This window comes from Archocentrus centrarchus, chromosome 24 (assembly GCF_007364275.1).
Source record: "Archocentrus centrarchus isolate MPI-CPG fArcCen1 chromosome 24, fArcCen1, whole genome shotgun sequence".
Taxonomy (NCBI): domain Eukaryota; kingdom Metazoa; phylum Chordata; class Actinopteri; order Cichliformes; family Cichlidae; genus Archocentrus; species Archocentrus centrarchus.
This window is the reverse complement of record NC_044369.1, coordinates 10,053,548-10,065,877: the sequence shown is the minus strand read 5'-3', so window position 1 is coordinate 10,065,877 and position 12,330 is coordinate 10,053,548. Positions and strand designations below refer to the sequence as shown.

The following is a 12,330-nucleotide window of genomic DNA, read 5'->3' as shown; positions in this document are numbered from 1 at the left end:
AGGCAAGTGCAAAGAGGGAACAAATGTGTTTGGGCATGGTACAAAGCTATCAGTGACTACAGGCTAAGTCTGGGCATTGGGTGGGTCCGTCAGAGACTTGTCCTGAACCCATTCCAGTGTTTTGACTGTTTACTTTGGTTCACTTTCATGCAGACTTGATGTGAACTGTGGCCCTATAGCCTCGGGTTGCTGCTCTCCTAAGGAGGTATTCTTCAAGGACCTTTCTGTATTTGGATGCATTTATCCTTCCCTCAGTTCTGACCAGTTCCTTGGTCCCTACTGCTGAGAAGCACCCCAGAGAATCTTTTTCCTTGTGCTCTCAGGGTGTCTTAAATGCCTTTTGAGAAACACCAAGTGGGCTGCCACGTACCTCTAACTTCTGAAGCTCTGTTACCATGACTGCTGGGGTCCTGGTCACCTCCCACATGGACCAGTTCTATGAAAATTCCTGGAGGGGGCCTTCTTTCTTTTGCTATTACTGAGTCCTCTGTACTACAGGGAAACACTCAAAGCAAAGGTTTTGTACCATTGCTCCCCACAATTTTAGCATGTACATCTACAGCAAGGTTCTCTGGATTTCTGGAGCTCAGTTTTTGTCTTGACATATAGTGTGAATTGTGAGTCCTTTCATACTGTCATGCATATATGAGGTCATGTCCCTATCAAACCTATGTCCAGTCCATACAGTTTGCCACAGGTGGAGTCCATCCCACTCCTAGAAACTTGCCAAAGATCATTAAAAGCTAAAGCTGCAATTTGGGCTTTTATGTCAAAGACTGAATGATCAGTAAAATGAGATGCTCAGTTTCAGATTTTGCTATATTTTTAATTTTCTTGGAAAATGTCAGTTATAATTATTTCACAAAACATAAGAATATAGAGTGTTAATTTTTGCATGTAATGCCAAAGTGTCAAAGTATATACATTCATTAGTACACAATGTAACAAGAGTAATGTATCCTTCCCCTGTATTAATTTCTTAATTAGAGTATTAGATATCAGCTAATTTGATGTGTTTTATAAGCAACAAAATCAGCAAAATTTGATTAATTTCATGTGGATGTGGGTTATTAAACAGGTGTCACTTTAATTGGACACCCTGGAACGATGTCTTCACCTTTTTTCTGCAAAGGGATGTCAACCTGTAGCACAAAGGTGACCCGTTTAGGACAACAGCATTATACTAAAACTGGAATGGACTAACCCTTGAATTACAATGCTCTGATTTGGCTATTTATTATTGTGGAAAGACATACTCATATTACATCAGGGCTCTGGTGGGAACCTTGGAGGAGGACTGAGGTCAAAAGTGACTCATATGTTGAAAGTACCCAACCTAATACTGACTCATTTTTACACCTCTTCTCCATGCCAACAAACCCACTCCTTGGCACAGAGTCAGGCTTTATTCTTCTCATTTTCTCCATTGCATCCACTTTATTTTTTAATTGAACTGATAAACAGGCACGTTAATAGTTTTCCCCTCCTTATCACATTAGACATTTGAACTGCAATATGCAACACACCTGTAGCTACTGCAGATGTATTTTCCATTCCATTGTGTTTTTTGTTTTTTTTACAGGGACTGCTCCTGCTTTGATATGAGGTTACTTTGCTTTATCCCTTTTCTCACATAGCATTAAAATAAGCTGAATGCCCTGTATGAAAGTGCTACTCATGTAGCCGTCGTTGTAAAAAAGGGTTTCACTCTAATGAAGATTGTGTCAGCTTCTTGATTAGGGTTTTAACAGTGGGGATTATGTCTTGTTCTTCTCATTCTGACCACTAATAGAGTTAATAACAGGCTTATCAAGCTCACAGGGGATCTCACTGATGTCTTTTGCAGCTGTGTGTGTGTTTGAGTGTTTATTGTTCCTTCATTTCCACTACACGTAATTCTCCTCTCCCTCCCCGTGTGTCTCTCTCCTGCTGTGCTGTCTCTTGGCCTTTTCTCTTTCCTGTATTGTGTTTTTGTAACCCCCACCCCCTCCCAACCACCCCCCCCCCAGGATAGAGATGGGTCATCAGGTTGCCATGACAAAAGCTTGGATTGTGCCCAGGTTGAGTGGAAGGCATCAGAGAAATGAGTTTTTCTGAGAAATGTCAATAATTTCAAAGGAAGTAAATTGCAAAAATACAGAAGTCCTAAGTGGATAGAGAATCAGAGTGAAAAAGCTTTTATTCTACTTTTCAGGTCATATCCGGCTGAATGCTTAGTGTACACAGCAAATAGAAACAGAAAAAAGGTGTAGTGGATGCAAATCCCCTTTTTTATGCAGTAGCTTTATGCACAAGTGGAGCAGTAGAAGCACTTACAGATCTATACAACTTTTTGTGTTTTTATCAGGATTTAGCTCTATACCAGCACTTCCCATCCTGGAGAACAAGACAGCCTATTGTAGTAACAGGACAAATGTGAGGGGTCATGAGAGAGGCAGGAAAAAGATTGGTGTTTGGAATTTAGGATTGATTTTTTTTGGTTACATAATTCTACAAAATCTTGACCAGATTTATCCTGTTTAAACTTTCAGCTATAAACTTTAACGGGAAATCACAAAGTGGATCATCTGCCTCCATCTCACCCTATCTTTTTGCATCCTCTTCGGTCACACCACCCCCTCTGCATGTCCTCTCTCACTACACCCATGCACCTTCTCTGTTGTCTTCCTCTTTTCCTCTTAACTGTCAGCTCCAGATTCAGCATCCATTGTCCAATATATCCACCATCCCTCCTCTGCACACTTTCCATCCTGGTCACTCACAATGAAAATCTTACCATCTTCAGCTCAAACAAAAGCTAAGCACAAAAAAAAAAAAAAAAAAAAAAAATCCAGTGTGGTAAATGAAACAAGAAAACAACCAAAGTAATATGCAGGAGAGCGAGGTAACAAGGAAACAGGTGAATGTCAGGGTCAAGCAGATAATAACAAGGTCATGAATAGAACCAGCGGAGGAAGTAAATTAACTGAGAGTACTCAAAAAACCTATTACAAAAAAAAAAGGGACACAAACACACACAAACAAAGAAACATGAGAAACTGCAAAACACGAGGAAGCAGATCAATTAAAGAAAAACAGAATCAAGACTAAAATAAAACTCAAAAGCTAGTCCATCTGCATGTTGTGTGAGGGTCCACATTCTGCAGTCTCAACTGCTAATCAGTGTATTTCCATCTGCAGCAGGCAAGCTGTTTCCTCCTGAAAAACTCAACCCTAAGTCAGTTAGATGATTATTTTGTTTTTTCACTGCTTTCCAAAACTTGGGAGACAATTAATGAAAACAAAAAATTGCATATTCTCATTGCCCAGGTCATGGCTGGGGTCATAGACCTCAGAGGGTTAAAACACTCTACTGTAAGCTGTCAGTAAACATCAGTAAATGAACGGACAGTCCTATTGGCTACTTATTGAACATAGTGGGGTTTTTAAGGGCTAAATTGCCAGAAATTTCAGGGTTGGCACAAGAATTGTATCTTCCTTTTTTTTTTTTTTTTAAACCACGAAACAATTTCAAATAAATTCTAATATTCAGATGTTGTATTTATATCTTGTTGTGCTTTCTTACACTGACCAAAATGACACAGCAAGAAAATGATGCAGGCTCAGATATTTCAGTGCAAAAGACATGATTAAAAGTGTGATAATAAAATTGGTGACCTGATGTGGCAAAATGAGTCGCAAGTCACCGGGGCTAATTATTAGGCGAATAACATATGAATCAGCGGGTCATTTCTGGGTTACGGGATGTTCTTAGCAACAAAGGAGAGATCGCTTTTGGGCGCTGTCAAAGTATGAATTTTGTTGGAGGATCTGCTTTATCAGCTGAGTTAGCTGTGGTAGCTATAGGGTGATGTTAACAACAAGGTCACAAAGTGATACGAGATCACTGAAAGTTAGATTTTCTCTCACACGTGTCCATTTCTGATCATACCATTTATTACACCTGTAGGATCTAATGAGAATATTTTAAGTGCATACGTGGCTTATAGTTCTTTTTTGTTGCAGTGGAATAAAGTTCTGAGTCTTTTTTTTGCACGAGAAACTAAGCGTGAATGTAGTGGCCACGCTAGAGGGCTGATTAACTAATGGAGGAGGAGGTCGGGCAGCACAAGTGTCTGATGTTGTGTGGGCTGTGTGGGTTTAAACTGTGATGTTACTGTCCTCTGGAGTCCAAATCGGCAAATGGAGGTAGATAGAGGATAGTGTTATAGAATAAAATATCCACCAAGTACACCTCCAGGCCTGCTGGTGTGTGTGTGTGTGTGTGTGTGTGTGTGTGTGTGTGTGTGTGTGTGTGTGTGTGTGTGTGTGTGTGTGTGTGTGTGTGTGTGCGTATGTTTATAATACCTTGTGGGGACAATTTCCTGACATATACTACGTTGTGGGGACCAATTGCTCCTTGTGGGGACTGGAACCTTGTCCCCACAAGGGGAAACCCTGTTTTTGGGTCAGGGGTCAGAGTTAGGGCTAAGGTATGAATTGAGTTTAGGTTAGGGTTAGGTATGTGATGGTTAGGGTTAGGAAAAGGGTAAAGGTAAGGTTTAGGCTGTAGAAATGAATGGAAGTCAATGGAAATCCCCCACAAGATAGCAAAACACACGTGTGTGTGTGTGTGTGTGTGTGTGTGTGTGGGTGTGTGTGTGTGTGTGTGTGTGTGTATTTTCAGTCAGTTGTGCAAACGGTGATTCCGCCTCGTGGTTTAAAAACTGAGTGTAATGATGTAGAATGGGAGAGGTTATAGAGGCATTAAGCCTAACTCTTCCTCCTTCACTAGCTCACTCGCTGTCTCCAGCTCTATTTCTTCGTCTCTCTCCCCTCATCCTCAATGTCGCTCTCTCTCTGTTTTTATGGTGGCATTATTATCTCGCTCTCCCACCCATTACTGTTCAGGTTGAAGCAGATAATAAATTTCAGGATCATGCCGATGCAGCACTTCTCCAGCTAAAGCTCATTCTGTGGACTCGACAGAAACACTGCACCAAAACAACTCAAGACAACACGACTGTAGCGCGTACCTGCTTTCTACACATTTTCAGTATTTTCAAATGATTTTTTTTGGAGAGGAAAAACTAGCTATTATTAGATGAAGAGGTTCTAGTAATTATTTTTGGCATTGTGGGCTTCTATATAGTACTCCCATTAGTGACTTGTGCTCATTCATAACTTTCAAATCTCTTTGACCAGATAACATTTTTCACTTTTTTTTAAAGCTTCTTTCTGTGCAACTAAGATTAGTTTAAAATAATGCATTACGATTGCACGTGCTGCCCTTTTTCTTCCTGCATATTTAATTTCTCAACATTAACGTTAAACTGCCTTGAAATCTTCATTTTCACTGTAAACTTTCTCTCACTTACTGTGTTTTGGTCACATTTTACTTTTTAATTTGTGCTCTCTCTTAGTGTCAAATAAAACAAAAGCATGGACCTTTAAATCGATTTAGCAATCAGCTAAGTCTGATGAGTTATGGAGTATGAGAAACAGCATCTCTTGCATCAGTAGAAGGCTGTGAATTGTCAAGTGGCCAGTGTTTAGTAAGAGTCAGAAGGTTTATTTCTCTTAGAAACTTTGACCTGCTAACCTATTTGTCTGCCTCTGTCATTCTGCAGCTTTCAGCCTATGGCGGGAGTGTGGTTTTTACTGTGTCTTACACTACAGACAAGACGGAACAAATGAGCATCAGAGTCACATCGGAACCTGACTTAATCATAGAGGTAAGTTATTAAACATATTAATGGAGAGATATTAGGCTTAGTCACACAGGGCCAGAGACCGGTCGGGAACCACCGCCACTAGGGAAAAGTGTATATTACCTGACCTGTTGGTGAGTGGTTGCTGGCTCTAACGAGGAAGTGAAGCTTTAGCAGCTGATTTCACAGCGACAGCCAGAACTTTCTTCCAGTGACTTTACAAGAAGCGGAATTTAATTTAGAATAGTTGGAAGGACTTCCAGCAGACACTGGCCAACCAGCCAGGGAATACACATTTGGTCCCTAGGCGACCTGTGGTTACTACGGGGTCACCTACTGGTCTCTATACCTGGCGACTGAGAGCTAAAACAACACATCCACAGAATCTATATGCAATGGTTTTAAACAGCAGTTTTTTAAATTTTTATTTACATTTTTTTTATCTTTATGTTTGCTATATTAAACACTCTTAATACATTTGGAAGATTCCTCAGGAGCAGCCGCACAGTAGAGCCCAGGAATGAGATACAGGCAGCGCTTCAGTTAAAGGGATTGACAAGGATTGCTCCTAACACTCAGCAATACAGTGTTTTTGGTGTCAGAGAAACTCAAGTGTGAATATTTTTGTGTTTATGTACTTGTTTTTGGACTGGTTTTTGCAACCATGAGGACCACTAATGAAGCAGCAAGTAAAAACAGTTAAAAAAAGACAGACAGTCTCATACACACACACACACACACACACACACACACACACACACACACACACACACACACACACACACACAGCAGCTGCAGCCTGTGGAGAATTGCTGAACTTAGCAATAAAAAATGCAGATCGAGTCTCTCGCCCCTTCTTTCTCTGTATGTCTGTATAATGAGCAGGTTGCAATATGATGTATGGCAGCAATAAGCAAAGCAGCCACACTATTAGTTAACTGTTTTATATCTCTCATATCACTAAACAACACTGGGTTTGTGTGTGAGAGCATGTGGTACACACAAAACAACTGGCATATAAGCAGGGTGGTGTGTGTATGTGTGTCCTCTGTGCCAGAGCTGTAGAAAGGATCCAGTTTACTTTGGCACACAGAACTTTCTACTGATGATGTGCTGGAAGAAGTGGGAATTTAATTAGAATAGTTGGAAGGTTTTCAGAAACGATCTATAATAAGCTCCAATAAATGGGAAAGTACCTGCAAAGAAAAAGTAGTGATACAAATTAAAATATGAATATATTCTTTGTCCTGCAGGCTGGACTTTTAGTTAAATATAAGCAACCCCCCCCCCCCCCCCCCCCTACCCAAAAAAAAAAAAAACCAAAACAGCAATTGTATAATGATTACTATAAAAATGCTGCATTGTTGCACTGTATAAAGTAGGTGAGAAAGAATGGATAGGAAGAAACAAATGGGAAAGTTGAAGGAATGGGAGGGAATGAAGATAAAAAGAGAGATATAACCAAAGAAATTAAGACAGCACAGACTAAAGAAATGAAACAAAAGAAATAAAATGACCAAAAACAGTAGTGAGAGACTGAAAGGAAGAATAGGTGGTGAGAAACAATACACAAGGAAGAGCAGATGGAAGAGGGAAAAGAAGGACTGAGGTGGAAAAACAGAAGGCAAAGAAAAGAAACAAGCAGGGATGAATGGAACAAGGAAATAACAAAAGTAAGAAGGAGGAAGAAGGAAAACTTGCGAGATGGATAGTCACAGACCAATGAGCTTGTGTTATTTAAAGATGTGTCAGTGAGATCGACAGACTGGGAGGAGATGGGAGGGGAAGGAGAGGAGGACAAGTGTCGGTCTTGTTGTCAACAAAAAGCCTCTCCAAATGATGACAATAATGAACCACCTACACACTGTCAGCCAGCTTTCTCCCTCTTCACTGTCTCTCTTACAAGCCTTTGTCTCGTTTTGTTCCTTCTTTTTGTTTGCCTGCTGTTTACTCTGCATATCTGCATCAAGTGTAATATTTTTTGTTGCTCAGTTTTGCGGCAATGCAGGAAGCAACTTGTTGTTGTTGGATCTGAATAGATAATATCTCTCCGTATGCTGCATGGCTTTGTTGTTTTGTGTGTCTTTCTCTCAATCTATGCCACTCAGTCAGTCTACTTTAAGCACAGTTAAAAGAATGTAAATACCAAGACTCCGATGATGACAGAAATAACAACAATCAGGACTCGGATTCTTTCTACATTCCTGTTTAATTTTAAATAAATGGAAAACAGTGTATTTTGAATTATCAGACAAGGTGTTATTTCAAGAAACATCTAAACCAGACTTAAGGACATAAAGAAAAGAATGGTGGAACACAGAACTACTGTTCTGTGCAAAGGTTTTGAGCTACCTCTCATTTTTTTATATATTGCTTCTAAGTAGCCAAAAATTTTTAAAGTGGTGAGCAATATTTCTCCAGGGTTTCTGAAGGTCTTTCAAAGTTTTTCTTTGGACATTGGCGGATTTTTCTTGTACCTGACCATTTCCAGAAGAATCTTTTCATTTGTTATGTCACTAAACATTCACCTATGAATCATCCAAACATAAAAAAAAGGCACCTAACTCAAGGGATGAACCAGGGTTGTGTGTCTACACATAATGGACAACTTGACTAAGGACATATTTTAAATTATGTCTTTAGGCACTGTTACTAGCAGCCTGTCGCAAAAACATGAACTGTTCCCATTCTTTAGTTGAATCTATGAAAAATGCCAAAGATAACAGTTTGAAAAACATAAAATGGCATTTTTATACCAACTAGGTGATCACCAAAGATCACTTAAAAATGGAGAAAACCGGATAAACAGAGGACAAAAGAAGAAGTGATAGGCCCCAAAAAAACTATCAGATGAAGACAGCGGATGAAACAGTATCTGAATGTCCTTAAAAAAATAAGGGGTAAAAAATCCAGCAAAGACCTGACCCAGGACAGGTCTTATGGAGTCATGAATCCAAATTTGGTTTGAATTGTCATCATGAAATAATGAATGCAGAAAAGTGCTGTCAGATTTTGATCCATTGTGCACTCTTAATAGAAAATTATAGAGTATATTGTCTAGAGTATCTTGACAGAATAGAACAGAAAGAAGCCAACATCCAAAGAAGAACTTTGCAGAGCTTTTGTCCATCAGAAAGCCTGGACAACTATTCCTGAAGACTACTTGAAGAAATGACAGGAAAGCTGCGTAAGAGAGTTCAGGCTGTGTTGAAGAATAATCATATACCAAATATTGACTTTCATACTGGCTAGAAATGTATGAACTCTGTTTTTGACTTGCATATTGTGTTTCCCTGTATGTTTGCTACCTCTCTGCACTCTGCACCCCCCCCCCCCCCCCCCCCAAACCCCATCCCCATAGAGACTGGGTCTGTTGAATTTTGTTATTTAAAAGTATAAATAGTTGAAATGACATAATGGTTACGGTTTTGTCATTTTATGGAATGGATTTAATGCAGTTTGTTAACTGAATTCATTTTTTTAGTAGTAGATAGAAGTGAGATGATCCTGCTATTCTGCCTCTTTGCTGTATGTTTTGCCACCCTTTCATTTTGTGCATCGCTTGGCCCTGCTGCCGGTTTCTCCATCTTTATGACTCCTCCACCTCCCTTCTTGAATTTAGTTTTATTTAATGGTTTATTGGCATGGTAAGCTTTCTCTCTCTCTCTCTCTCTCTCTCTCTCTCTCCCCCCCCCCCCTCCCTCCATAAGTAGTTGTCACTCTGTGTTAGCCACTACATGCCATTGATCTTTTCTCAACAAGAGATAGTCAGATACCAGGCCTGGGCTCAATTCACTTTGCATTTAGTCCATTCAATATGTCAATATAAGCTGCAGCTCATTACCTAATGACACATCTTTCACACTCTCTTTTTTTTTTTTTTTTTAGATAAGTTATGAATGCATATGAAAATCCTATAATAAAAGTGAAAGAGGGAACAGCGACCATTTAGATTTATGGAATTAAAACTTAAAATTGCATTTTTTTTCTCTACCAGGGAGAAGGGATGAAGATTAATTACAAAAGGTTTGGTGAGCCTGTCTACCCATCCTCACGGAGCACCAGTCACATGGTTCTCCTTCCAGAGAACTTCCGGGTTTCAGAGACGGCGCAACCAATTAGTCGGAGAGATTTCTTGTCTGTGTTGGCAAATGTGACTAGTGTGATGGTGCGGGCCTCTTACAGCACAGAACCCAGCGCTGTTTACAGGTGGGAACAAAAACATGTACACATTCTGTAGTATAACCTCTGCGCATTATTTGTGTCAATATAACATAATAAGCACATAATATACCCAAAAGCACAATATTAAAATAACTAAAATCAGAGGCTTTTAGTTTGTATTAGCTGTATGAAACAAAATGCTTCATCCAGAACGAAGACTCTGAGGCAGCTCTTTCTTAGAGCCTGTGAACATCCCTGCTTTAACCTTGTGTAACCTAAACATAAAGATGGTGGTTTTATAGGTGAAGCTTATTGCTGTCTGAGAATAAAATCTGCCTGAGAGAACGAACTCGGCTCATAAAAACTCTGAAAGACTTATCAGCAAAACTGCCCTGTTTATACACAATTGTATGTTTAACTGTGAGGGCAGACATACTCCCGATGTGCTGCATGTTTTTACTTTGATATTTTTGTGTGTGTGTGTTTCTGCGCCCTCTTTGTGTAGACTCCATTCATTTTCTATGGAAGTAGCAAATCCCACTGCCAGAGGAGAGAAGAGCGCTTCGGCTGTAGAAATGTGTTCTTGTCCTCTTGGATATGCTGGAACTTCCTGTGAGGTAAATACACACAATCCATCCATTTTCTTAGCTGCTCATCCCATTTTAGGGTCGTGGTCAGAGTGGAGCTTATGCCAGTTGTCACAGGGCGGGGTACGTGCTGCAGGGCATAAATATAGACAACCGTTCACATTCTCATGCGCAGGAGGTAGAGCAGGTCGTCTACTAATTGGAAGGTCGGCGGTTCGATCCCGTGGCTCCTCCAACCTCCATGTCGAAGTGTCCTTCGAGCAAGATGCTGAACTCCAAATTGCACTCAACCACTCACTATCAGAGTGTGAGTGTGTGAACATTAGGTTAAAAAGAGTGCTTAGGCATTAAAATAAGCACATAAGCATTATGTGTGGGAATGCATGAATGAAGCATATAGTAAGAAAGTGTTTTGAGTGCTCAAATTCATGAAAAGCACTAAATACCAGTCAATTTACTTTTAACCACATTCTGCTTAATGGACCCTGAATATTTAGTTGGCATTCTTTGTTTGTATAAGAAATAGCATCTCATTAATCCCAGTGTGCAAAGGTAGGGTGGAGAGGTACACATCCAAATTAAAAAGAACAAGTTTCTTGCCAAACAGCATTCCTGGATACAGTGTAATGTGGGAAATTAGGTGGATGTTTGAAGGTTTCTGCAGAGCATCCAAAAATTGCGAAGTTGTAGTTGGGTTAATTTCTCCCTGAGAAAGTTGCTAAAAAACAGTGGAAAATATCTGTCCAATATTGACATAAGGTTGCGTAGAACCTTTTTTTGTGTGTGTGTGTGTGTGTGTTGGGGGGGGGGGACACTGAACAGTAGCAGACTATCTGGCAAAACAGTTTGCCTGCTGCTGAGTGGGAACCCAGACTGCCCCAGAGGTAGGAGGAAGGCCTGCCCGTAAACACAACCTGTGCACTATACTATGAAGCAAGTTAAACATACCCAGGGTATCTGGATTTACTTACCCAGATATTGGTGATCAGAATAAATGGTCACACGAAGTGGGTTATCAAGTCTCTAAGTTAATCCACGGTTTCCCCTGCACGTTCACATGGATGGGGTGTGCAGCATCTGACCCATCTAAAAGGGCCTTTCATGGGTCACGTGACTTTCTCCATAGAAAATGATCCCTATGAGTGCCACCTACTCCAGAGCCATTATCAAATGGTGATTAAAAATCTATAAAGAACATAAAAATATACAAGTAAGTAAAATAGAGCAGTAAAAAAAACATTTTAATTCCAGTGAACTATTTTCTGGCTGAGTGCTGTTGTTTATTTCTAAGGTGACTTTAGAGCTCTGAAACTTTAAACTGGATCCATTTCAACATTAACACTTACTTGCCCACAGCCTAATAAAAGAGATGTAGAAATTGCTTCAGTTTGATGTTTGCCGTAGTCTGTATCTGTAGCCAATCTTGTCGATGATCTGGTTGAGGGGGTTCAGGCCTATACAGAACAGCATGGGGGGGACAGAGAATCTCCCTGGTAAATCCTGCACTTGATGGTGACTCGTGCAATTGGGTTGAAGTTGGCCTCTAGTGTTGTTCTCCACATTGCCATTGAGTTCCTGATGAAGGCCCTTAGGGTCATGTTGATCTTGTAAAGTTCTTGGCATTCTGGGATCCAAGTGTGTGGTTTTGAAGCATAGGTTTTCTTGTAATCGGGTTGGTCAGTCTGGTCTTACACTCTCGAGTGACTGCTCTATCTACCAGTAGCTTGTGTTTTGCTCCCCTGGTATTTCTGCCAATTCCTTTCTGGGCCTCGGTCATGTAATGAGCTATGTTCCTGTTCATGTTATCTGCTATGATGCCTGACAGGAGTTTCCATGTTGTGCTGAGGCAGGTTATGGGTTAAGTTAGATGAAACCGGTCCCTTCTGGGG

At 40.3% G+C, this 12,330-nt stretch overlaps 1 protein-coding gene across 2 annotated transcripts in view; it reads left to right on the top strand.

The window, feature by feature from the left end:
* lama2 (laminin, alpha 2) overlaps positions 1-12,330 on the top strand; it is a 224,728-nt gene that overhangs the window by 98,934 nt on the left and 113,464 nt on the right. For both annotated transcript variants that reach the window (XM_030721257.1, XM_030721256.1), the window contains exons 15-17: positions 5,610-5,714; positions 9,688-9,899; positions 10,360-10,471. In XM_030721257.1, the coding sequence (XP_030577117.1) occupies positions 5,610-5,714; positions 9,688-9,899; positions 10,360-10,471 (429 nt within the window). The remainder of the gene's footprint in view (positions 1-5,609; positions 5,715-9,687; positions 9,900-10,359; positions 10,472-12,330) is intronic.